The sequence below is a fragment of the Artibeus jamaicensis genome, unplaced genomic scaffold, assembly GCF_021234435.1.
Source record: "Artibeus jamaicensis isolate MK-2021 breed Jamaican fruit bat unplaced genomic scaffold, CSHL_Jam_final contig_332, whole genome shotgun sequence".
Taxonomy (NCBI): Eukaryota; Metazoa; Chordata; class Mammalia; order Chiroptera; family Phyllostomidae; genus Artibeus; species Artibeus jamaicensis.
In genome coordinates, this window is record NW_026521788.1 from 252740 (window position 1) to 278606 (window position 25867).

Consider the following 25867-nt stretch of genomic DNA (forward strand, 5'->3'; position numbering starts at 1 on the left):
AAAAAAACATGTCTTTATTCTCTTTAACCGGTATTAATCTACCTGTCAAAATTTTGGCAGAATTACTGAACAGGTAGTATAATTTATGCAAAGGTAATGTTGCGAAATACTGAATGCAGATGAGTCTGATATAATTCTTTATCAGACAATGGTTATTAAGGCAAAACGTGTTTCAAAATGAAATAAATACCACAAACTTTCGACTACCGGAAGGTCCTGAGAAATTCGGCATTTCCGAAGGGAGCTGTTCGAGGGTCAGGCGAGGCGCGGGCTTTACACAAAAGGAATCTTTCCTCGGCCCTTAGGACTTACCGGGAGGGAACAGACACAAAAATCAGTATCTGTAACAGAACTATGAAGTAAGCCACGTGAGAAGCGCAAAACGAACTGAGGTGATTGAAAAAAAATCGAGTGTTTTCATTCGGAGATGTGGAGCCCCATTTCCCAAACGCTTTCAAGGAAATCCGGAAAGAGTCAAGGGCGCAGAGACCTTGTAAAACATCCGCCCGAGACACCCGCCTTTGGCTCACGCAGGACTGGACTTACGGCGCCCAGGCCCGCGCGCCGCGGGGCGCCTGTCACCACTAGAGGGCGCCCCCTCCCCCGAGCCTGACTACGGAAGTCCCGCCTCCATTTCCGGCGGGATTTCCGAGTGGGGAGGGTCTAGCGGCAGCATCCGTTCTACGGTGTTGCCGCTGCGACACGTGTGTCTTCCCGTTGGGATTCCTGGATCATTCCTACCCCTGGTGAATTTGTCGCGCGCCGGAGCTTCCTTCATATTTAAGGATGAAGGCGGTAAGGGTCTTCAGAAGCCCAGCCCCCGCGATTCAGAACCTCTTTGGCTGAGAGTCACTGCCCGGTTTTTCCGCCCTTGTTTAGGGGGCGGTGGCCTAGACTCCGGGCTCCCTCTTGGTTCTGTCCGCTTCCTAGCTTTTTCACCTGATTCTTCTTCCTTCATTGCTTACTGTGCTCGCGCTCGACTTCAGGAGCCACGATGAGACGAGCATGGAGTCTTGCATAGCTAAGATGTCAAACACTGAAGGGTTGTTCACGATTGTCTTTCGAACCCCTATTTTACGGATGAGAAGCAGGGTCTTATTCTCAGTGAATTTATAGTGTGAGTCATGGGATTCGAAACGAGTCTGTTTCCTTCCCCTAAAGGGAAAGAAGATAGGAAAACAAGTGATTTGCTCTGGTTCTCGCAGAAAATTAGATCTAGCCCTAGAATTTGGATTTCTGAATACGGGGTCACCAACAAGAGAGTTGTAATCCGAAGACCCGAACTCAGTGTTGCGTTCCTTAGTTTAAGGGTCTTTGACAAGTCATCTGTAAGGCTTAACTTTATCCATAATGTGAGGATAACAGCAATCATTGCTTAACTAAGCTATTGGAGGTAATATGTTGGAGAACTTTGTAAATGGTAAAGCAATATATAAATGTCAACTGTTGTTAAAGACAGCCATCAGTTTGCTCTGAGTATGCTAAACTAGTTAAGTAGCCTTGAATAACCACTTACCACTAGATCAGTGGTTCTTAACTTTTTTAGGATCTTGGACCCTTTTTAGTAGCCTTGGCTTTTGGTTATCAATAAGACCCCTGGTTGAATAACTATTGCTCTAGTGTCATTCTATAGAATTAATGCCATAGTTTGGTTTTAGCTCATATATGCATGATCCTTGACTGTGAGGCATTCGAATTGTGGAATTAGTCTAGTGAAATTTATAATCAGTTCTCTTTAATCTGATTTTAAAAAGAAAATAATATAAATCTCTGCACGCAGCAATCCTCCTGTTGTTGTTTTCCAGAGAAGAAATAAAAAACAGGTCCCAAGCTTTAGGAAGTTGATTAAGACAAGTAAAGTCAAACTTGAAAACAAGCTAAAAAATAAGCAATTTAAACAACAAAGTAATCTCAAGAAGTACCGAAAAGAACAGAGGAAACTAAGGCAAGCTGTCAAAGATGCTGTGTCTAAGAGACCCATTCCCCTGGAGGACCCGAAGAAAAAACGACCAGGTAATCGTGAAAACATTCATGTGCTTTAATTTCCATCGATTTGTTTTAAAATGTTCTTCATGAAATAATTGCATTCTACTGGTCACTATTCTTGCTCACAGATCTTCGTAAGAGTTGTAAGGATAGTAGTCCTTTATGCTTTATCAGTCAGTATAAGAAAACATTTCACTACAGTATTCACTGTGAGAAAGAGCTGGCTGGCCTCAGCTTTTAGTATGTTTAGAAAGCAGATCTGAAGATACAATACTTGAGATAACAAACTCAGAATTGTGCTGTAAATAAATGTCAGGCAATGTGCCATGTGACTTTCCCATTCACTGGCAGTTAGCTAGGGTAAGAACTTTGCTTTTCTCTGGTGTGTTCTTCACAGTGTTGCCAAAATTCATGTACTATTCTAGACATTGGGCTTTCTTTTTATTTGGAAACTTGGAGTAAAAATAGAGCTGTAATTGTCAGAGTTATTCTGTAAAACTATCCAAGAATTCCCAAGTATTCAAAACAGGTAGAGAATATGACCGTTTTGAGTTAGTCCGGTTCTACAATGTTACTGATACTTTCAGGGTAGTTGTGTATGACTGTATCTGACCTATTCAGTCTTCCAATGTGCATCTCATTCTGTTAATCCTGACCTATTTAGTTTGATCTCTTGGCAACATATTATTGTGATATATAAAAGGTCATAGGTGTGGAAGTCCGGAAACTTGGGCTTTTTTCTTAATTTTGATACTTAATAGCAAAGTGGCTTTAATGGGTTACTTAATCTTCAGATATTTAATCTGTAAAAAAAGTGATGGTTGAGTTAAATAAAGGTCTCTTCCATCTAAATTTCAATAGAATTTAAAAAGCGTGATGTGTTAATAATTATATATTAAAAATAAGCAAATGATTTCTTCTTACATGTTAGAGTCTATCAGGCAGTTGGATATGAGAGTATAAGGTTCAAAAATAACAAAATAGAAACAGAAGCATAGATGCATAGAATAGACTGACAGCTCTCAGAGGGGAGGGGGCTTGAGGGGCTAGGTAAAATGGTGAGGGATTAAATGAAAAAATATATATTTATATATCACATAGACGCAATACAGTATGGTGATAGCCAGAGGTTGGGGGGGGGGGAAGGGCAAAGGAGAGAGAAATTGTGACAGAAAGAGACTTTGCATTGGGTGATGGGTGCATGATACAGTGTGCAGATGATGTTTGTTGAGTTGCACACTTAAAACCTGTATGGTTTTGTTAACCAAAGTGACTCCAATAAAATTCAATTTAAAAAAAAGCATAAGTTTCAAGTGAAAAACCTGGGTTAGAATAGTGTGGGGAATTATCAACATATAGATTATAGTTAAAGCCTTACACTTGGGTAAAATCACCATGGATACTGTGTAGTATGAGAATAACAGAACCTAGAATATAATTTTAAGGAACCCAAGCACTTAAGCAATGGGTAGAGGAAGAAAAATCTATAACGGGGTTTTAGGAGGAGCCAAAGAGTTAGAAAGAAAATGAGAATCACACAGTGTCTTAGAAACCAAAGAATAGTATTTGAAGAAAGAAGGAAACTCTATGTTCTAACTTTAAATAGTCTACAGAATAAACTGTTAATTGTTAAAAAGCCACGGTGTGTACCGAAGCTTTTACCCACTTGAAATTGTAGGCTGTCACCACATGTCTGATAGGAACACACTGGTAAATTTTAGAAAAAGAAGAGTGGTCAAAAGGCCTATGTATTTGGTCAGAGAAGTGAGTGGCAGTAACTGAATGAGAGCTGGAAGGACAAAAGTTATGGTCTGAGAGTGGGCGGGCACCCAGGTTTGGGGTGTGGCCTTGGGAGGGAGTGGCTAAAGTGGAATGGAGGTGAAGGCTATTGGCGATCAGACAGAACTGAGGGGCCAAGTCACTGGTTCTCAAATGCGCCGAAGACACTGTAGAGAGTGTGGAGACATATATTTTTGGATTGTTGCAGTGACCTGGGTGTGATCCTGGCATTTAGGTTTCAGGGGTCAGAGATGCCAGCACTTTTGGCTAGCTCAGGACACCCCAGTATGACAAAGAATTGTCCTGCCTAACCTGTGAGTTGTGCTCCCACTTAGAAACAGTGGGCTAAGGTACGAGAAAAGCATACGTTTTTCCTATATGCAGAGTTCTACATCTCTTATTACTTGTTTCTGATTTTTTTTTTTTTTTTTATGGAACAGGTAAAAGGATTGAGAGGGAAGAGGAGGAAGAAGAGGAAGCTCTTCCTTTAGATATGTTGGATGAAGATGATTTACAGTTAATGAGGGATTTAGGACAAAGAGCATCTTTTCTAACGAGAGACCTTTCTTCTAGGTAATACTTCATTTAGATTATAATCATGCATATCTTTTTAGTGTAAAAAATTTGGTTCTGAATTTTACTTAGGTGATTAGTGCAAAACTTGAGCTCTGAACACAGTGTTGACAAAGAGTAAACCCTATTTATTATTCTGTTTATTTCCTAAATAAAGGAAGTTCATGAATAAAACAAGCTGAATTTATTTAGCATACATCTTTATTTCGTTTGAGTCTGAATAGTGAAGTAGAGTGAATGGGGAAGAATGCTGTTCTTTGTTTGAGGAACTGGCAGAACAGTCCCGAGTCCTTCATGGCCATGATCTCAGTCCTTGCTACCCTGTTAGGTGGGTATTATTCCCAGCTACAGAGAGGAGACTGATGCTTCCTCGCAATCATAAGTAGTAGATCTGAAGTTTAAACTTAGATCTTTTTAACTCCTAAGTCCGTGGAGGTTTTTGGGATCACTATGCTCTGAAGGTTTTTGGGATCACAGGGTAGCATTACGTCCCCCTTGGCTCTGGCAGAGGCATCTTCTTCAAAGACAACCCGCCACACCTCTCACCTTTATTTTGCATTTAAAGGGAAACCTAGATATAGCCATGCTTTGATTCCTTGTGGTAGACTACACAAGGAATTAATTTACTCATTTACTAGATATTTGAGTTCTGCTATGTGCCTGGTTTAGGTGCTAATGTCTATATAACTGTTGAAGTTTTGGCTAGTGGTTTATTTTTCCGTGTTTAAAAAATGATAGGTCCTTGCATTCCTTTTTAGTATGTTAAAGCTGAAAATAGTTTATTTTTTTTTTTACAGTGAGCCTATTCACATTAAAAAACGAAAGCATGAGCACATTATAGATAAATATGAAAAAATACCAAGATCTTTGCAAACTGCACCAGAGAAGGAATTGATTCACTTGCTTCCTATCAAAGATAAAAGCGGCATAATCCCACAGACCAGGGAAAAGCCAGGTGAGTCCCCTCAGCCTATGTGTTAGTTACAGTTTTAGCTCCTTAGTATTACCACATACTTCTTTAAAAATTTAGTTTTACTTTGAGTTTTACCCATATCTACAAAAATACAGGCAGCTACAGTTAGTCATATAGCAAGCTTGATGATTTTGGCCAGAAACACAGTCCACTGTCTTAGGTGTTCGTTGTGCTATGAGTACAACTGGAGCTCTGAGGCCAAGGTGATTATTTTCTTTTCGGAGTATTTCACCAAGTTTTATTGTTCCTAAAGTTACAGCACATTAGTCATCCTTTATTAACCTTTTTTTATATGTATCTTTTTTCTTATGAAATAACACGCAGAAAAGTCCAGAAATCTAAGATGTGAAGTTAGGTGGTTTATCACAAAAAACACCCATAGAGCTACCGTCTGGACAAGAGACAAATACCGCTAGCGTGCAGAACCATCCCTCGTGTTCCCCTTAGTCACCGTTTCCTCCTGAAAGAAGTAACTGCTTTCCTGAGTTTTATGTTAATCACTTCTGTGCTTTTCTATGTAGATTCACCACTTAAGGATGTTATCATGTTTTTAATGTACATATTTTCCAGTTACTGACACTAACCAAGATGAAGAGGATCAAAAAGAGATGGAACCTGAGGAAGGTAATGGGGTACATCTTTATAGTTACTAAACTGTTAATTGAGAATTACTTTTTTTTTAACCTAATTTGTGAGTTAATTTTAGATAAAATCTGGAATGTGCATTTTGGAGTACTGGGCATTTCAAGGTCATTTTGAACATTTCCAACATTTTAAAAGTTTCACCTGGTGGAATTTGATTGTTTTTTTTATTATTGTGGAAAAAAATTATGCAATTAAAATTTATAATGTGTAGGAATGCATGAAGAGTCTTGTTAATTGCACTGTTTTGAATTCTTTTTCATTGTAAGTAAGGACCTACCTACAGATAACTATTAACTATTTAGCTGTAAATTACAAAAATGATTCTGTGGTATGCAGTCATTTGGTTCTTTAGAACAGTTATACTTTGTGTATATCTGTTTTAAATCATTAAATGTGAGTGTCTAATAGCTAGCATGGTTCTAATCAAAGTTACATTAAAAGAACATTTATTGTTTGAAACCATATTGGTTTGGAATTCGTGACAGAACAAACTGGTTAGATTTTACTTCCGAATTGCAAACCTCACTGGTAGTGTAAGTGAGATTCCAGGTCCGCTGTTTTACCTGTGTTCAGTCAGCCTGCACTGGCTTCTTGCAGATTGTACTCATGTGTTTATTCAATCTAGTTCCTGATGAAGTTCTTTTTAAAACAATTTTGTTACAGTTGTCCCAGTTTTTCCCATTTTGCCTTCCTCTGCCTATGGCACCCAGCTGACTTGCTTAATGTAAACATATTTGACTGTCTAGAGCTGAAAACAAAGAATATAGTGTACTTTTTAAAACCACACAATCAGACTGCCCTTCTCTAATGGTAGTACCTGCCTCATATGATTGTTGAGAGGATGATATGAAATAAGGTTCTTGGATACTTGTAAATGAAGGAATGTTTGAGAGGGAAAATCTAATCTGTTTCAGAGATTATTGAAGATCCTGTTCCAGAGCTGACCATAGAAGAACATTTACTTGAGAGAAAGAAGAAACTACAGGAAAAGAAATTGCATATTGCTGCCTTGGCATCTGCCATATTATCAGATCCAGAAAATAATGTAAGTAGTAGTGATTTCTTTAGGTTCCTCATATTAGACATGGTCTAAATGGCTAATATTTTAACATTCTCCTGTTACCTATAAGGAACTTACCTATAAGTTCCTATAGTTACCTAAAAGGAAAAGCATTAGTAAAACATAGTAATTGAGTTAGAATAAGAGAGTAGACAGGACCTTAGCCTAATTCTGTGTTTGAACTGAATTTCTTCTGTAATCTTAGAAAAGTCTTCTAAGTGCTCTGAGTCTCTAAACGTAGGTATCAGACCTAGTGTTGGAACTCGTGGTGCTGCTGGGAAGGAGGAACTTCCTTGCAGATTTGCTTGACTGACTGTAGAGTTCGTAGTTAGGAACATGCACACAGAAGACATTATTTTAGGAATACTTGTAAGTGTAAAATATTTTAAGTGCAATAAATCAGAAGGTTACAATGAATGATCGCTGGGCCATCAGTGTACTAGGGAAGGTGATGGTAGTTACAAACACGTCAACTCAGGAAACCCAAGGTCTACTCCCGGCTCTGCTGAGTACTATCTGTTAGACTTTGGGTTAGTTTTGTACCCAAGACTCATTTTCTTTCTTTTTTTTCCCCAAATGTGTGTGTATTTGGGTTTTTTTTTTTTTTTTTTAGAGAGGGCGAAGGGAGGGAGAAAGAGAGGGAGAGAAACATTGACTGGATGTCCTCAGTACACACCCTGATTAGGGACCAAACCTGCAACCCAGGTGTGCTGCCCAGCCAAGAATCACCCAATAAATAACCTTCTAGTTTGTGGGGCGATGCTCAACTAACTGAGCCACACCAGCCAGGGCAAGACTCATTTTCTTCATCTCTAAAATGAGAATGGAACCTATATTAAACCTTTGTTGTGTGAATTAAATGATATAAATACATGAAGTATATAAAGTGATACTATTAGTTTTGTTATATTGGTGTCCCCAGCATTCTACTATGACAAATACTTGTTTATTGAACAATAAAATAGATTATTTACGTCTATGGGAAAAATTTCATGTGGGTATGTTTCAGACTAGTACTTGTCCTTTTCTAACAAAGTGGGAAAATCTGGAGCAGAATCGGGGAGGGGAACTTGGGATATTTCTCATCTGTATTATCTCAGTCATTGTGAAACCATAGGGACAGAAGCTATTGATCTTATATTACAGCAGAAAAACAGAGCCTTTAAAAACTCAAGTGTTTTGTTCCAGATTTTAGCAGCCGCTGGGTTGGAACCCAGCTCTTCTAACTCCAGTGCCTCATGCTCCTTTCATAAAAGCTGGGGGAGCGAGTAGGCGGTGACATGCTTGTCTGCTCCCGCTGGGGCGAGCATTGCTCATCAGTCAGGGCGCTGCTTGTCAAGGCCATGCTCCAGCAGGCAGTAGGAGCTCATCAAAGCAAGCACGTTAGTTGAAACCAGTTTTTTACTTCTGCATTGCATCATCTTGTACAGATGATTGTTACACCAGTAACTTTGAAGCTTACGTTAACATGGATACATTATATTAATTTCTGGTTAACTTGCGTATATGCGATTGTATAATATATAGATGTGTGTGTGTATAAACAAGCTATTTCAAAAATTGTTTTTAGGGAAACAGGATACATGTTCCTCTAAGAAAATCCAATTAAAAATAGGCAAATTAACAAATTTAAACTATTATTTAAGTTCTTATTTTTCAACTACTTACTTAACAAAAACATGATTAATTTGTAACGTCCATGACTTGTCTGTAGATCCTGGGAGCAGCCTGGACCAGACTCTGAGTCGCTGTGAAGACTCTGCTCACTGCCCAGATCCAGATGTGGCACCGCTGCCTTGTCTCAAAATTATTTTGCCATTATTTCTCCAGCCTTACGTGTTATTTCTGTAACAGGTGAAAAAATTAAAGGAATTGCGTTCAATGCTGATGGAACAGGACCCTGATGTGGCCGTTATTGTTCGAAAGCTGGTGATAGTTTCTCTGATGGAGTTATTTAAAGACATCACTCCTTCATATAAAATTCGTCCCCTAACAGAAGCAGAAAAGTCTACCAAGGTATGTTGAATACAATCACTATATGAAATAAGCTGAAAATTTTGGAGAGTGAGAGATGGGAGAAACAAGGTTTTGTTTCTTCTTAGGCTTTTTAAGTTGATTTCTTAGAGAGGGAAAGAGAGAACCATCGATTTGTTGTTCCACTTCTTTATGCCTCTATTGGCTGCTGCTTATGTGTGTCCTGACTGCGAACTGTGCTCAAAACCCTGGTGGGTGGGGACGGCACTCTATTACCAACTGAGCTACCTAGCCAGGGTGGGTTTTTATTTTTATTTTTTGGTGGTTTTTACATGACTGGGTATATAGTAGGCCCTCAACATTTTGTCTTAATTTTCAGATTTCAGTATTTTGATGTTAAAAAGTGCTTGATCTTTTGGTCTTTTCAGATCCGCAAAGAAACCCAAAAGTTAAGAGAATTTGAAGAAGGCCTCGTTAGCCAATATAAATTTTATTTGGAAAATTTGGAGCAAATGGTTAAAGGTATATTACACATCTTTAAGCATGTGACATGACACATTTAGCTTTGGTCAGGAGGGCGGATTCTGTGTTCCGTGCTGTGTGCCGACTGTGAGTACGGTGCGAGGTCCCCGAGCAGAGTCTCGTGTGGTCTCGCGTCAGACTCTGGTCTCAGCTCTCAGCTCATCACTGAATACCTGTGTGATGGGCAAGTTGTTGAATTTCTCTGGGCTTTGGTTTTTCTAACTATAAAGTGGGAATAATGATAGTAGTTAACCTCAAGGAATTGTTGTGTGAAAGTAAATGGACTTATAAAGCACATAGAGTTATGCCTAGTTTGTGTTAAGGACTGTATTTTATCAATTATTAGTATTAGTATTGTTACAGTTCTTTACCTGGTAAGAAGTTGTATGTGTGTTAAATTCATGAATAGTTGGAATTTATTCTGCTGGTTTTTAAACATTTTTATTTTGGAGAGCAGGAAAAGTAGTCAGGAAAGGGATAACTTGTAATGAATCCTTTGAAAACTTTTATGAGTCAGTTATTCAGGATGATAAACTCTTCTGTCGAACCCTTGTTCTCAGAACAGGAAGGGCACAGGAGAAATTGGGGCATGACGGGAAGGGATTCAGTTGCGTAGCCCGGTGCTTTCATTGACTAGGCTGGGCTCCTTTACTCAGTGCGGGTCCTGAGGATCACTCAGTTGCTCTCTCAACTGGAACAGGACTTCCAAATGCTGTTGGCCCCAAAATGACGTGAAGGTAGTGGGGTGTAGTGGAGGTGGGAGTGGGTCGGATGGATGTTGTTTGTAAACTCTGACATCCCTCCTGGAACCTGCTTTTCCAACATTCGACTCTCCCATTGGTACGGCTCGGAAGTGTTGTGTAGACCAGCGCTGTAGCCGCACATACCAGCACTATGTGAAGTAGAACATGATAACCTGAGACACAAAGGTCATTGAAAACAAGTGGCCACACTTTAGAAAAAGGTTAAAAGCAGTGTCATTAATTTTAATAGTAGAGTACGTATGTCTAAATTATCATTTTAACATGTAATCAATTTTAAAAATTAGTGACATGTTTTACATTTTTTTGGTTCTAAGTTAAAAATCTGGTGTGTATTTTATACTCAGCACATGTCAGGCAGTAGTGGCTGTATTTCAAGATCTCAGTTGCCCCGTGTGCCTGGTGGCCTCTGCATTGGACCCTGCAGGTGCAGGCCATTCTAAGTGGATTGAACCATATGAAGTTTTTTTTAAGCTTAAAAATAATTATGGTAAAGTATATATAATATAACATTTATATTATTTTAACCATTTTTAAGAGTATGGTCCTGTGGCATTAAGTAAAGTCACCAGCATCCGTCTCCAGAACTTTTTATCTGCCCCAACCGAAATTTTGTAACCATGAAACATTAACTTCCTATTCTCTCCTCCCTCAGCCCTTGGCAACCAGTCTACTTCCTGTCTCTGAGTGTGACTCCCCAGGAACCGTATTTTAGTGGAATCATACACTATTTGTCCTTTTGTGACTCGCTTGTTTCACTTAGCAAGAGGTTGTCAAGTGTATGTTCTTGTAGCAGGTGTTAGAATTTTCTTCTTAAGGTCAAATAATAGTCCATTGTATGTAATCACGTTTTGTTTACCCATCTGTCTCTCCATTATTAAGTCTTGTCAGGTTTGAGTAAATAGAGCATATGGTTCTTATGGTGAACACAGTCTGTTGGGGGAAAATTGTGTATATGAGAAGCAGGTTTAAAATGAAGTTACTGTCACCCATGTCGCCTTTATCATCTCTGGCTGTGTATGAGGTAGAGGGTGGGGTTGAACTGGCTGTACAGAAACTGGCGTGTTTTCACACTCATATTCAAGATGCTGTGTTACCGTAACGATATGTGCATGCAGAAATTTCTAGATAATAGGTACTGTGCATCCTCAGTTACTTTGAAGGGTACTTTGAATCTCTTTTGGACATCCCAGGTAAAGATACCACTGTGAGTTTCAGCAAGAATTCAGGAGAAATGATGTTTTAGGTTCTTTGGATTTGTAACTAACTAACTAATTAATTAATTAGAGAAATACTGCTTTGTTGTTCCACTTACAACATTCATTGGTTGCTTCTTGTATGTGCTCTGACTGGGAATTGAACCCACAATTTGGATATATTGGGATGACGCTCTAACCAATCGAACTAGTTGGCTAGGGCCAGATTTTTGGGATTTTTAGAGTGTGAAAGAGACTGGGATTTGGAGAGTTTGGAACTTGTTCATATTCACCAGCCAGTTACTGGGTGGCTAGGATTTGAACCCAGGCTTCCTGACTTTTAGTTGAGTGTTTTGGGAAAAGCCTTGGAGAGTCCAGTGCGAGGGCTCCTTTAAGGTGTCCAGCTCCCGGTCCCCTCCTTTCTTTTTAATCTCCTGGGGACCCTTTTCATCTGATATGTCTTAAAAACACAGAAAGCTGATATTCTGGTAATTGTGGTTACAATCAGAGGGGCGGGTGGGGTAGAAACATTGTAGTAATAACCTTGCACTCCTGTAAGTGTAGTACAGCTCATATTTAAGAATTTGCATGGCCTGCTGGGTTTTCATATGACCGCATATTACAGTAAAAGAAAGATGATTAGTTGAAGCTTTGACCAATGAGGAAAGTTAGTAACTAACCACAGTTGTCTTTTGGTTAGACTGGAAGCAGAGGAAGCTGAAGAAAAGTCACGTAGTTTCCCTAAAGGCATACAAAGGCCTGGCAGAAGTGGCTGTGAAGAGCCTGTGTGAGCTGCTGGTGGCCCTGCCTCATTTCAACTTTCACAACAACATCATCGTACTGATTGTCCCTCTCATGAATGACGTGTCAAAATCGGTGGGTTGCTCATTGTTGCTGTTTGTGCTTAATAGAAAATTATACACCATGTGGTTTTTTTCTCTCAAAATTCTTTTGGAGCTCTTCCATATTACTAAAATACAGAGTCACTTTGCTAAATACTGCTTCTTTAAGAAAACTCTTTGAACTTAAGTTTGGGGCAGTGGTTCTGAACGGGAGGTCGTTTTGCCTTCCAGGGAGCATCAGTCAGGACTGCGGTGGTGGGGGCCTGGGAGCTGCCATGTAGCGGGTGAAGGCCAGGCCCTGAACGTCCTGTGACGCACAGGACAGCCCTCACAGTAGAGCGTTCCAGAGAATACGAGGTCTGGTATTTGGTGTGAAGAGCTGAGGTTGAGAAACAGCAGTCTAGTGTGACGTTTTATTTTCCAGATATCTGAAATGTGCTGTGAGGCTGTAAGGAAACTTTTTAAACAAGACAAATTAGGCCAAGCATCCCTTGGAGTAATTAAAGTGATTTCTGGTTTTGTGAAGGGGAGAAATTACGATGTTAGGCCAGAGGTAAGCCTTTTGTTTTTTACTTTACATTTTATTTGTTTTTAAGTCACAGAGTGAATTTTCAGTTGTCAGTTTATTTATAGAAGTGTGCGAAGTACAGAGGGAAGGCGCTCAGTGCCACAGATGCAGCCTTCCGTTTAGTCCTGTAGTTTTCATTGCTCACTCTGCAGTTTCCACTGTTGCAGTTCCCCATTTCAGAGCCTTACTTTGCCATGAGATCCCCTTCGTTAAAGCTGGTAATTTTAGTGGAACTGCTGAAAAGATCAATACTGCGCTTAAGAGAAAATATTTAGTGTCTTTATTCAGGATTGTAGAGTGATGAGATAATAAGGCTTGAACAGGAAACTTGTTCATAGGAAACACTTCCACTTTAGTAATGTTAGAATGATAAACTGCATTCTTGAATTTGTTGTTTTTGGTCTGTATTTAGGTTATACATTGTGACTTTTTTAAAGGTGTGCAGTGTGGTAATTTAATATACATACACATTGTGAAATGATTATCACAAACAAGTTAATTAACACATTTATTATCTCTCATAGTTACCTTTTTTTTGGTGGTGAGAATATTTAAGATCTTTTCTCTTAGCAAATTGTTAACTGTTATCACCATGTCATACTTTAGATCTCTAGAACTTACGTGTCTTTTAACTGAAAGTTTGTAGCATTTGATCAACATTTCACCATTTTCCCCATTCCTGGCAACCACTGTTGTCTCTGGTTCCATGTGTTCGACTTTTTAGATTCCACATAAAAGTGAGGCGACCGTACAGTGTGTGTCCTTCTGTGTCTGGCTTACTCACTCAGCATAACGTCCTCTGGTGCCAGCCATGTTGTTACGAGTGGCGGGAGCCTTATTTTTAATGGTGGAATGGTATTCCATTATATGTCTATACCACATTTTCCTTACTAATTTATTTGTGGACACTGGCCAAATGTTTCCATATCTTGGCTATTGTGAACAATGCTGCAGTGAACACGAGAATGCAGATAACTCTTTGAAATACTGATGTCATTTCCTCTGGGTGTACACCCAGAAGTGGGCCTGCTGGGTTATATGATAATTCTCTTTTTAATTTTTTGAGGAACGTCTATACTGTTTTTCAGAGCGGCTGTCCCGGCTTATATTCTACCAGCCATGTTCAAAGATTCCCTTTCTTCACACCCCCACGAACACCTGTTGTTGTGTCTTTTTGACAATGGCCATTCTAACAGGTGTGAGGTCGGATTTCTGTTTCCTTGACGATTAGTGCTGTTGAGCACATTTTCGTATATACTTGTATGTCTTTTTTGGAAGAACGTCTGTTCAGATCCTCTGACCATTTTTAGTTGGGTTGTTTTTGGCTGTTGAGTTGTATGAGCTCCTTACGTATTTTGGATGTAACCCCTTATCAGATTGGTTTGCAGATACTCGTTCCCATAGCTGGCTTTTCATGTTGACTGACAGCTGATGGTTTGGGAGTTTTTTCGTTGGATGCGGCCCCACCCGTGCATTTGAGCTGTTGTTGCCTGTGCTTTCCATGTCACAGCCAAGAAGCACTTCACCAAGACCAATATCAAGGAGCTTTTCCCCTATTTTTTCTAGTAGTTTTGTGGTTTTAGGCCTTACATCTATGTTTTTAATCCATTTCCACTTAGTTTTTGTGAGGGACTTAAGATAAGGGTCCAATCTGATTCTTCTGCAGGTGGAGATCATTTTTCCCCACACCTTTTATTGAGGAGTGCATCCTCCCCCATTGTGAATCTTGGTTCCCCTGCCGAAGGCTAGCTGGCCGTGCGCCACATTCTTTAATCTGGACTTATTTTTCATCTGTGAGTAAGATTTAATGAGCACACAGAATACATGATGTGCGAATTGATCTTTCCGACACCTAGAATTGTTACAGAACAGACACACAGGCCCGGACTCCGGAGGATGGTATACTAATACTGTCCGGACCACGTACTGGGCTCTACTGTCTGCTACCAGAGGAAAGACATCTCTCGATGCCAGAGATTTGTGAAAAGGAAGGGAAAGGTTTATTTAAAGCTATGCAGATTTAAAGTAGTAGTGGCCCAATGTCCCCATTAAAATATCAAAGTCCTTTAGGATAACCACAGACGCCCATAGTACTTCCTCCCCCCTGCCCTAATTCGGGGTACCGTATCTCAGGAAAAGAAGCACACGTCTGTATTTCAGGCCGCTGGCACCGTCAGCTGTGTCGCTGTCCAGGCAGGATCTCTAATTAATCCAAAACCATGTGGCACCTTCTCATGTCTACTGGCAAGAGTTCTTTGTACCCATTTTCCTAGGCAAAGTCTCTTCTTTCCTTTACCAGAGTTGCAGGCGTCTGCACTCTGGCCAAAACCGTGTGGATCTCCCCGCAAAGCTGTGGAGAGGGTAGGGTCACCACTCTGGTAAAGCTGGGTGGCAATTCTCTGCTAAAGCCGCATGGTGATTCTCTCTACCCTCAGTTGTGGGGGTCCCACTTTGTCCAAAAGTGTGTAGCTCTCTTTCTGCACTGCCATAGCCTTGTGGTTCCTTCTCCTTAAATGGCTGCAGTGTCTGGGGTTAAATCCCCATGCCAGTCCTCCTTTGCAGCCCCATTTCCGACTCCTCCTATAATCAGCTACACTTGCCAGCATTCCTGTATTATTCCAAGTTTACTGGGCTGGCTTACATCTTGGGGGGGGGGTAGTGACTTCCATCCCCCTGGCCCAGAGCGTGGCCACAATTACTTAATATATCTATACAACCAGTTAAAGGTTATAGATATATATAGATACGTTAAATGACCATGCCAGAGGTTAGCTGCAAAGGCTTTGGTGTACAAAACAGCTCTCAGTGGCCCTGCTCCATTTGTCCCTTCCCCATCTCACACCTGTGGGGAGGAAGGGATGAGGACATCTTAATATTTCTTGGACACCCTGAGTTCTGGACCCCATTCCAAATCCCTTTTTGGGGCCCCCCTCTTGGCTGCACCCTGTTACAGAATGACTTTAGGTTCACTATACTGTTAGTTTTTCCCTGTTGCCATTTGTGCTCTAAGCCCTATAATCTGAAATACTCAGTTGGAATAATAGAAAGCTGTATTTCTCAAGTATTTTTTTTTCAGCAATGCTTCTGTGACTTCAGGAGGTCAATGCAGTGGTTTCTTCTCAAGAAAATATAGGGTTTTTAAGTGGTTTAAGGCCACAGTTCTCACTGTGGTCCCTGAACCAGCATCAGTGGGAATGAAAAATACAAGTCGCGTGGCCGTGCCCCAGACTCACTGAACCAGGGATTTGCCAGGCCAGGCTGTTAGTGTTTTAACAAACCTTCCCCGTGTTCCGATGTTTGCTGAAGTTAGAGACCCATTGACTTAAAAGAAGATAAGTTGTCTTAATAACACTAGTCTTCATGTAATTTATTTTTGTGGGGTGGGGGGAGATGAATGTTAGAACCATTTTCTGTAAAACCAAAGCCACTGTGGTAAGTTAAAGCTGGTTTAGAAATACCTAATTTAAGCCCTGGCTGGTGTAGCTCAGTGGATAGAGCTAGGGCCTGCGAATCAAAGGATCGCGGTTGATTCCCAGTCAGGGCACATGCCTGGGTTGCAGGCCAGTTCCCAGCAGGGGATGCATGAAAGGCAACCATACATTGATGTTTCTCTCCCTCTCTCCTTCCCCTCTATAAACAAACAAACAAACAAACAAACAAATAAAATCTTAAAAAGAAATCTTTGTGTAAAATGTGGTAAAAGATATTTTGAGAGTTTTTCTCTTTTTTTTCTTTGCATGAAGGAAGGAAATAACATCTTTCAATGCTTAGTTTTCTCAATAAAGTTTTTGAGGGCAATATAAATATTAAGCTGTGTATTGTGTTTTCGTCCATATTAGATGTTAAAAACATTCTTGTGCTTAAGAATCAAGGAAGTGGAAGTGAAAAAAGATACAGAGGACATTAATAAACCAAAAAAGTTCATGACTTTCAAGGAAAAGAGAAGAAGTCTGTCAAGAATGCAGAGAAAGGTTTGGTTTATTCCCTCTTTTGTTTCCATTTTAGATTAAAATCATAGTATAGAAACAGGTAAAAATCATCGTTAAATAGTAATTATAAATATTTAAAAATTCAGTGGTTAGAGAGTTTAATTTTCCCACTTATTACAAAGAACTATTTTATTAAGTCAGTTTAAACTGACAACTCATTGGCAGAGAGTAATGGTAAAAAAGACATTGTCACCATGCTGGCCTTCAGGGTCACCTGTGATTCGTTGTGACACACAGATGTTTTCCTCAACAGAAAGACTACTCATGTGAAGTAGCAACAGAGTGGGGTTGTGTTCATTGAATCAAGCTTTTTATTGGTTCTTATTTGAAACCTTTTGTTTATTTACTAGGAAACTCTGGGTACATTTTAAAAACATTTTGAGAACTGGAGCTGTTGACAGTCCCCACCCTCCAGAGTCGCTGTGCGTTTAAATGAGGGGACGCAGGGGAGCAGCCAGTAGGGTGCGGGCACTGGCCTTACAGACCTTAGCTGCTGCCACCACTCTCGTGACCATTTCTCAATACGTTTCTAAACAGTTTCTTAGTGTTATCCGGTTGCTTATAAAAACAAAATAATTTCCAGGATACCCGTTTTTAAGTATGGGTAATCATATTAAAAACATGACATAAATATCAAATGAGACTCAGTAACTGCAAACAAATGAAGGCACATACTTAATTTCATTGTTGATAGTACACTGTCCTGATGCAAGCTGGGCAGTAGCTGTGACGGGGAACAAAGACCCAATCAGAACTCATCAGCTCATGAACAACCTCACCCGAGGGAAGGAGAGGATTTCTCAGTCAGTGCCCTGTGTCCTGGGTAGCTTAGCGACCAGTTTGCTGCTCTTAGAGCATGAAGAAGTGAAAAAAAGTGGTATTTTGTTGAATTTCTATATAGTATCTGATTTTATGCATTGTATAAATGAATTTGGGAAGTTTTGGTGATGACTGGCTTCTGTTGTAGATGATTTGACAATAAGAATTGACCCCAGTATTTCTGGGCTCAGCCTGTTTTTGTTTTGTTTTTTTAAAGCTTTAATTTGAATCAAAACTACAGAAAGTCGTGTAGACATCCCATGTCTCCACCTTCTGGATGAGCAAATGTTAATAGACTGCAGTTTTTTTCTTGAAAAGGAAGCAAGCACCGGTGCTCGAGTTAGAATCCCCTCTGGCCTCCCTGTTTCATTCTGGTGCCTTCCTTGGTGGGGGGGGCACCGCTCTCTGTGTAGACTTCTTACTGTTTTTCTACTTTTGCTTACATTTGGATTCATAGGCAACCTGGTATTGCTGTATGGGTTTCATAATATTTACATGTTATCGCTCTCTGAAGCTTGTTATTTGCACTTCATGGTACATGCTCTTACTTTATTTTTCAATGTATTTTCAGTGGAAGAAAGCAGAAGAGAAACTAGAGCGAGAGCTTCGGGAGGCGGAAGCTGCGGAAAGCACTGAGAAAAAACTTAAACTGGTAGGTGGTTTCAGTCTCCTGTGCCGGCAGTAATAGCCCGTTCAGTGTGAATGAATCAGAATTACACCTATAGTTCTTGTCATGTCAGCAAAAATATAATTATTTTTTGGTGTGCTGCGGAATAGTTTATGTGTATTGTAAAAAGGATAAAAGTTGAAAATTGCTGTTCTATGCTTTTTAAATGTTTGCTTAAATAATTCTAACTAGGGATTTATTGTTTCAACTTATGGCTATATAATTTTGGTTTCTTTTTTTTAATTTTTATTTTTAGAAAGAGGGAGAGGGAGAAAGGGAGGGAGAGAAACATTAATGTGTGGTTGCCTCTCGAGTGCTCCCTGCTGGGGACCTGGCCTGCAACCCAGGCACGTGCCCTCATTGGGAATCGAACCAGCAACTCTTTGGTTTACAGGATGGCAATCAAACCACTGAGCCACACCAGTGAGGGCTAATTTTGGTTTATTTCATGAGGCTTAGATATGAGATGTACAAGAAATTATAATGTGATCAGTGCTGGTTTTATGAAATCACTGGATGTGGATCTAAATTTTGTTAAAGCTCCTAAGATGGAATTTTTGGGAGGGATGGGAAGGGACAGAAAAAGATTGAGCGTAAGTGATAGTTACGGCAATTCAGGAGAAAGGTACTGGGTTATAGTAAAGCTATGCTGTCTCTTTCTTCGGCCAGCACACGGAGACTTTGAATATTGTGTTTGTAACCTACTTCAGAATACTGAAGAAGGCCCAGAGGTCACCTCTCCTGCCAGCAGTTCTGGAAGGTCTTGCCAAGTAAGGGCTGTGTAGGTGAAAACCTTTTAGATTCTTTCCAAATAAATAAGACCAACATAACCATGAATTTTAAACAGGGTTTAGTAGTGCTGACACAGTGTTCTCAGTTCTTTCTCTCTTGTTTTGGTGGGGTGGGGGGGGAGCACCAGCCTTTTCCTTGCTTCGCTTTGTTTGTATTTGGCGAGTCCCTTTTGCTACACTGGAAGTATTTCCATGCTTGGGTTCATATAATTGCCAGCTCAAAGGGTATGCAAATTTTGATAAATATTGCTAAATTGCTCCCCTAAAAGATTTTACCAATAGACTGGCAACATATTGGCTTCTGAGGTCCTTTCTTGTTCTTTGTGTCCAAGGCTCTTACACTCATATTGAAGAGACGTCCTTTAACCACTTCAGTGCCTAATGTTTTACAGTGTACACAGCGCGCTGACATTTTGAAGCTCCCACAGTTCTTTCTCTTTGACTCTGTTTTGGGTGATCTCAGTTATTTCTAGAAATGGAGGCCCCTGCTAGTCATGTGACTTACCTAGGCTCATAAAGGTAATTCACTACAGAGCCTGAACTAGACACTGGGTCCAGCTTCTTTTCTGTTTTGTTTTCAAAGCTTTCAGTGTCCATATTCTAATAAATAGCAGGCTCTTTCCTCCTTCCTTCTCCCTGCCACCCGTTTTCCTAGAAGCTGGTGCTGCCTGTTCTCTTGTGGCTTTGAACAGTGCTGTGCACCTGGTGGACTTGCTCCAGGAACCTGTTTGCCGAGGCAGCTTCCTTCTCAGGGCAGCAGTGTTTTGAAATGCTGGCTGAGTTTGCTTAGTGCCTCACATATTCCTGCTGAGCATAGTGTTGGGCTGTGGATTGTCAAAAAGGTGAATCTGAATAATTGAGAAGTAACAATCTCTACAGTCTCTATCATAGCTAGGAATAAGGAATATTAAAAATACAATGTTAAAGTCGAGTTTAAGTTTGGCTCTTTTATTTCTGTTTTTAGATTACCTTTTAACTAGGTTTTATTTGATTTTAGGTTTGCTCACCTTATAAACGTGGAGTTTTTTGATGATTTATTGGTAGTGCTGTATAACCTCATTGAGTCTGGTGTAAGTAACTGTTGATGAATTACTTGTTAAGATATAAATGGTACTGTTATTTATAAGTGTGTAAATATACCTATACACACATATATATTTCTTGTTTGTTTTGTTTTTGTTTTTGAAAGCACCTAAACTATCAAGAGAGTCTTCACTGTGTCCAGACTGCTTTCCATATTCTTTCCGGGCAAGGTGAGGGCTCCCCTTCATCGGGTTGTGTTTGCTTCCCTTTGAGGCTGCAGCACATCTGATTGTGTTTGTCGTCTTTTCAAAGGTGATGTTCTGAATATTGATCCGATGAAGTTCTACACACATCTTTACAAAACACTGTTCAAGTTACATGCAGGTATGTATGTGTAGATAATGTGTCTTTAACGTGTATTTCTTTTAAGAATATGTTGTGACCAGAATGATAGCCAATAAAAAATGAGGAATAGGAACTGGTGTAGAACCAGTTCTACTGGCCTGCCAGTTGCCCACGTCTGTCTTTACCCTCCTGTAAGCCCGGGGGAACAAGACCTTCTGGAATTGGCTGGAGCCGCCGTACAGCCCACCACCTCTCTCCAGCAGTCTAGCCCTGCTCCATGGGTTCAGTGATGATTTGGGACAGGCAGGACAGCTGATCTTGAGTTTTTCTGGAGTCAGGTAAAGTTGCAGCACGGGAAAGAAATGAAGGGTGTACCTGCTGTTCTAGGTGCTGCCAACGAAGGGGTTGAGATTGTGCTCCAGTGCCTTGATGTCATGCTGACTAAGCGCAGGAAGCAAGTTTCTCAGCAGCGAGTCCTTGCCTTCATCAAGCGCCTCTCTACCCTTGCTCTTCATGTTCTTCCAAACTCAAGCATTGGCATTTTAGCAACTAACAGAATATTAATGCACGTAAGTAGTGATAGGAATGAAGAGAGTTACGCCCTGGCCACGCAACAGGGGTGTTTTGTTTGATGTGTGTTCTTTTCTCCCCATTCACATTGTCATTTAATTACAAAAGTAATTCACACTTGTAAGGAAATCAGGCACCAAAGGAGATACATAAAATTACAAAAGGACAGCATTCCACCCCATTGACCGTCTCTGGAGGTGACCATTTTTACCATTTGGTGGATATCCTTCCTACTGACTTTTTAAAATTCCTATGTAAATAAAACGCGTACACCAGGCATACGCAAACAGTACAGCTTTTACTTTTCGGTGGAAAGGGAGTGTGGAGATTATGATATACACAGTGTTCTACAATAGTTTTTACCACAATGGTGAGGAACACATTTTATAGGTTCTTTCTGCTGTTACCAATAACGCTATAGTAAATATCCTTATGTGTACCTAATGTAATTATTTCCGTAGGAAGGGTTCCTAAAAGTGGGATCGCGGGGTGAAAAGAATATTCTGTTTTCTCTTGCAAGATAAATTCTTCTCAGACCAAGCCAAGAACATAACTTTTTGTAGTTTTTGTTCTCTCGTGGCATAAGCTTAAATTTACAAAATTAAAACTAGGTATGAAGTTTTTATGCTTATAGCTCTAATATAACCATAAAATCAAATGAAATTTCAATATAAATAAAAGTACAGTAACCTTCTTTAAACTAATAATATTAATTCATCCTTTTTATGTGACATTTTTGCAGACTTTCCCCAAAACCGATCTGTTGCTTGACAATGAATCCCAGGGCAGCGGGGTTTTCCTCCCCGAGCTGGACGAGCCCGAGTACTGCAACGCCCAGAACAGCGCCCTCTGGGAACTGCACGCGCTGCGGGTGAGCGTGCCCCTCCCTCTTGTTTGTGAGCAGTTTGTTCCGCTTTTCCTCAAGCAGTTGCTATTGCCAGAGTATATAATGCACCTTGTTCTGGGACCGTCTCTCCTAGAATTCATGTTTTAATAGTCTGTGTTTCACTTTGCTTTTCCTACTTTTTAAAACGTTGAGGTACATTTTCTAGGGAAGCTGAGAGGGACAGTTTTGTGGGGTGAGATTTATTGCAATCTTTCCCTTCCCAGGCACATTTGTACAGGCTCCTACGCAAGTTTCCACAGGGTCTCCCCTGTGCCGTGGACCTGCAGTGTGGACAGCGTTAGAGTGAGACACAGCAAAAATGTGTTTCAGGAAGCCTCTTGTCAACTCATGTCGTTCCCTGAAGTAGAGGCTGCCTTTTGGTTTTTCCGTTCACACTGCAAAGGCGAGACTAGCCTGTGCCACTGGAAACTTGCTCATTGAACAGGTTGTGTGGTAATCCTGTGAGCAGAGACAGTCTTCTGTAGTTCTGTGGCTTTTATGCATTACATATACCTCTATAGTTTTTTAAAAGTATTAGTGTTTATTAAATAAAATCTTCACGGTAGCTCGTGTTTTATAAAATACCGACCTGTGCAGACGTGGTTGTCTTGCTTCCCCCTCAGCGCCACTTCCACCCCGTCGTGCAGAGGTTTGCCGCTCACCTCGTGGCTGGGGCCCCCCTGGAAGGCTCCGAAGCACTCAAACCAGAGCTGAGCCGAAGGTGGTATTTATGTTGCTTTATTATAAAACTGGACGTTTCAGTTGATAGGTCTTGACTATGAGAAATCTGTTTTAAAATGTAATAGGTTTTAAAATGTAACGTGTTGGTTGGTTATCTGCATCTGGTCTCACTTCATGTTCCCGAATTGTTTGGAAGAGAAAGCATGCTGACTGTGATTTTAGTAGTTTGTTTTGGAAAAGCACAACTCTTTTTCGGTCATAAACATTTTTACATATACAGACACATAGAAAGAATAGCAAATTCTCACATGCCCATGACTCAGGTTCAGCAACGAATAAGACAGTTCCATGTGAGCATGTATGAAGATCCATGAGTCTAACTACAGTGAGATCCCTTTTTTTCTCTTGGATGGTCCTTCAAGGGCCAGAAAGGGAGAAATGAGGAGAAGAAAGAAGTGTTTTGCAGCACTGCCATCCACAGGGGCCGCGGTTTCTCTGCTTGGCGTCCTGACCTGCAGGAAGCATGGATGCTACCCCAGCATTCGCCTTACGCTCTTCCAGATGGGGAAAAGGGCCCTAAGGAGGTTTCTTTTCCTGCACCTTTTAAAAAAACTTGAATTCATTTTTTAAAAAATGTTTTATTTATTGATTTTAGAGAGAGGAAAGGGTATGGTGGGCAGGTGGGGGAAGATACCAGTTTGTTGTTCTACTTATTCACTCATTGGCGGATTTTTATATGTGCCCTGACTAGGGATCGAATCCACAGCCTCGACACATTTGGGTGGCACTCTAACCAACCGAACCGCCAGCCAGGCCTCCCCACACCTTTTCTGAAAATTTTTTAAAGCACAGAAAAATTGAAAAAAGAGTAATTACCTACCCCTGAGAAATCGGTGAGAAAATACCTTAGTTATACAGAAGAGAAAATGCTCTAAAAGACGCCCTTGTAATAAACCAACCACTCAGAATTAATATTTTGTTGTAGATTTTTCTCCTTTACAGATGCATTGGTTTTTTTATATTCCGAGATCATTGGCAAATGACCTGCAGATGAGCAGACTGATTTTCTGGCCTCTTGAGAGTTTGAACAGAAAATGAATTAGTTTTTGTATTTTTAATATTGGAAGAATTCACCTGAAAGTCCAATTTCTCTTGGACTTTGAAATACTGAGAGATTTGGCAAAATGGGTCTGTAGTTTTTCACATGGCGGCAGCTAGCCACTTACCCTTCGAAATGAGGCATAAAATTGGTAGATTTTCATAAACCCTTTTCCTTCTGGATAGGATAGAGATACCTTTTGGCCATAAAATAATAAAATGGCCATTTACTTTTTTCTTCCCCCATTCTCCCTGCTTTGTTTTTAAAAGGGGAAAAAAGGAGAAAACAGTTTTCTGTCATCTTTTTCACCAACCTTTCCTGGCAAGTTCTCCTTAGTGATCTTGAACATTTGTCCCATTTACGCCAGTGGTGGCCCTTTCCAGAGGGATCGCTTTGCCCCAGAGGTTTGGGAAAGGGGACTCCTGATGTGTCTTCCCCCGGGGAGTGGAGCTGGGGTGTGACCCCACGCAGAGCCCCTGCCCGGCCCCTGCCCATCGGTCTCCTTTGGAGAGTGTCAACCAACCCCGGACCATTAAGGATTCACTGACGTGCTTTTTCAGATCCATGGAGGGTAACTGCACGCTTCACTCCTCTGGCTCCCACGACCAAGTGACACGTAGTTGCACATTGTGTACGTAACTGTGGTCGGTTGCGTTGGGATTTGGTCACATGGAACTTGACCTCTGTCTCCTCCTCAGCTTCTCCGATCAGGCCTGTGTTTCTGCATGTGCACCAGACCTCTGAGGTGGAGTCAGTTGGATAATGTCAGCCCACAGGGATTTAGGATTTAATTACGGATGTTGACGTGGCAGGATTATATCTTAATGTGTGGGTTTAGAATAATGAGTCCTCTCTGAGAACAATTAAGTCTTGTCAAGTCACTGTCTTTTTGTGACTCTGGATTTCCGCCTGTGAGTGTAGGTCCCCAGTGGAGCTCTTTGAGGCTTACAGCATGGCAGCGATGGCCTTCAATCCTCCTGTTGAAACCACAAGCCCCAAAAAGAAGGTATGTCATACCTTTTCATTGTTTTTTTAAGATAAAATTAAAATTAAATTAGTAAGTTTTTTAATAACTGATTCCACCTTGCCCGATTGCTTCAGAGGCAGAATTTTTTTTCATGTTCAGGAGCGATGGTGGGCTGGATCTCAGGGGCGGGAATTCTGTAGGTAGAGCAGCTAGGAGACAGTGCCACTTGGTGCGGGGACGTCTGGGCCCCACCCAGCAACGTGCGTCTCACGTGTCAGTTTGCTGTCGGTGTTGCCACCGGCTTTTGCTGATAGCATAAGTTTCAACTCACACTTTTAATATTTTTTCAGGATAAAGTTTTGCAAGGGGATTCATTTTTGAATGAAGATTTAAATCAACTAACCAAAAGACTTTGCAGTGAAGTTGCTACTCATTTGCCTCTGGATTTCACCAAATATTTGAAGCCATCACTGCGGTAGTAGAAGGAAGAGTCGGTGGACATTTCTGTACATTAGTGTATTTGTGCAGATGCACATACGCTAATGGTTCGCTTAGGACCTTCTCTTTTTATACAAGGGAAACGTCCTGAGAAAATTATCAGAGGAGGAATTACCCTTTGTCTGGCACAGGATTCTGCCCTAATTCTGAAAATGTCCTTTTGTTCAGAAAGGAGACTCAAAAGCCTTTTCCTCCCCTTATATTTGTAAACTTCCTTCTTAATGTGTTGCCTTTTTAAAATTTAATACACATATTAACTGATTTGGCCTCGGAAGAAACGAATGAGTGTTCATTATGGCTACCTTCAAAGAAAGTTTGTCTGTGATTCTAGTCTCTTCGAAGTTCTTCGCATTTGCTGACATGCTGAGGGGGTGATCGGGGGAGTACTGCGGGTGGGGAAACCTGCGCCCAGTCTCCCAGCTCTGTCTTGAGGACAGAGGGTACCGAGTGGGGGGCTTTTTTTTTCCTGTGCAGGTAAAAATCCCATATTCTTGTAATTATAAAGCAATATTTGATTTAACATCTGTTGCCATATTTTAAGAATGGCCTATGAAGTATTTTAATGACCAGGTTATAAAAATTTCTCCTGTGAATAGTTAAATAAAACAGCTGCTTTTTTTCTGCTTCCTATTTTTGTAATGTGAGAATTAAAA

At 40.6% G+C, this 25867-nt stretch overlaps 1 protein-coding gene across 1 annotated transcript; it reads left to right on the top strand.

The window, feature by feature from the left end:
• Positions 1-661: 661 nt before the first annotated feature.
• On the top strand, positions 662-25841 carry NOC3L (NOC3 like DNA replication regulator). Its single transcript, XM_037143008.2, has 21 exons — positions 662-795; positions 1806-2013; positions 4206-4338; positions 5136-5293; positions 5882-5935; positions 6871-7001; positions 8871-9032; positions 9419-9512; positions 12170-12345; positions 12736-12864; positions 16719-16850; positions 18259-18339; positions 19024-19124; positions 20143-20215; positions 20335-20398; positions 20481-20552; positions 20901-21082; positions 21826-21954; positions 22593-22690; positions 24671-24755; positions 25067-25841. The coding sequence occupies exons 1-21, from the start codon at positions 787-789 to the stop codon at positions 25193-25195; spliced, it is 2400 nt and encodes a 799-aa protein (XP_036998903.2). The 5' UTR covers positions 662-786; the 3' UTR covers positions 25196-25841.
• Positions 25842-25867: the final 26 nt, after the last annotated feature.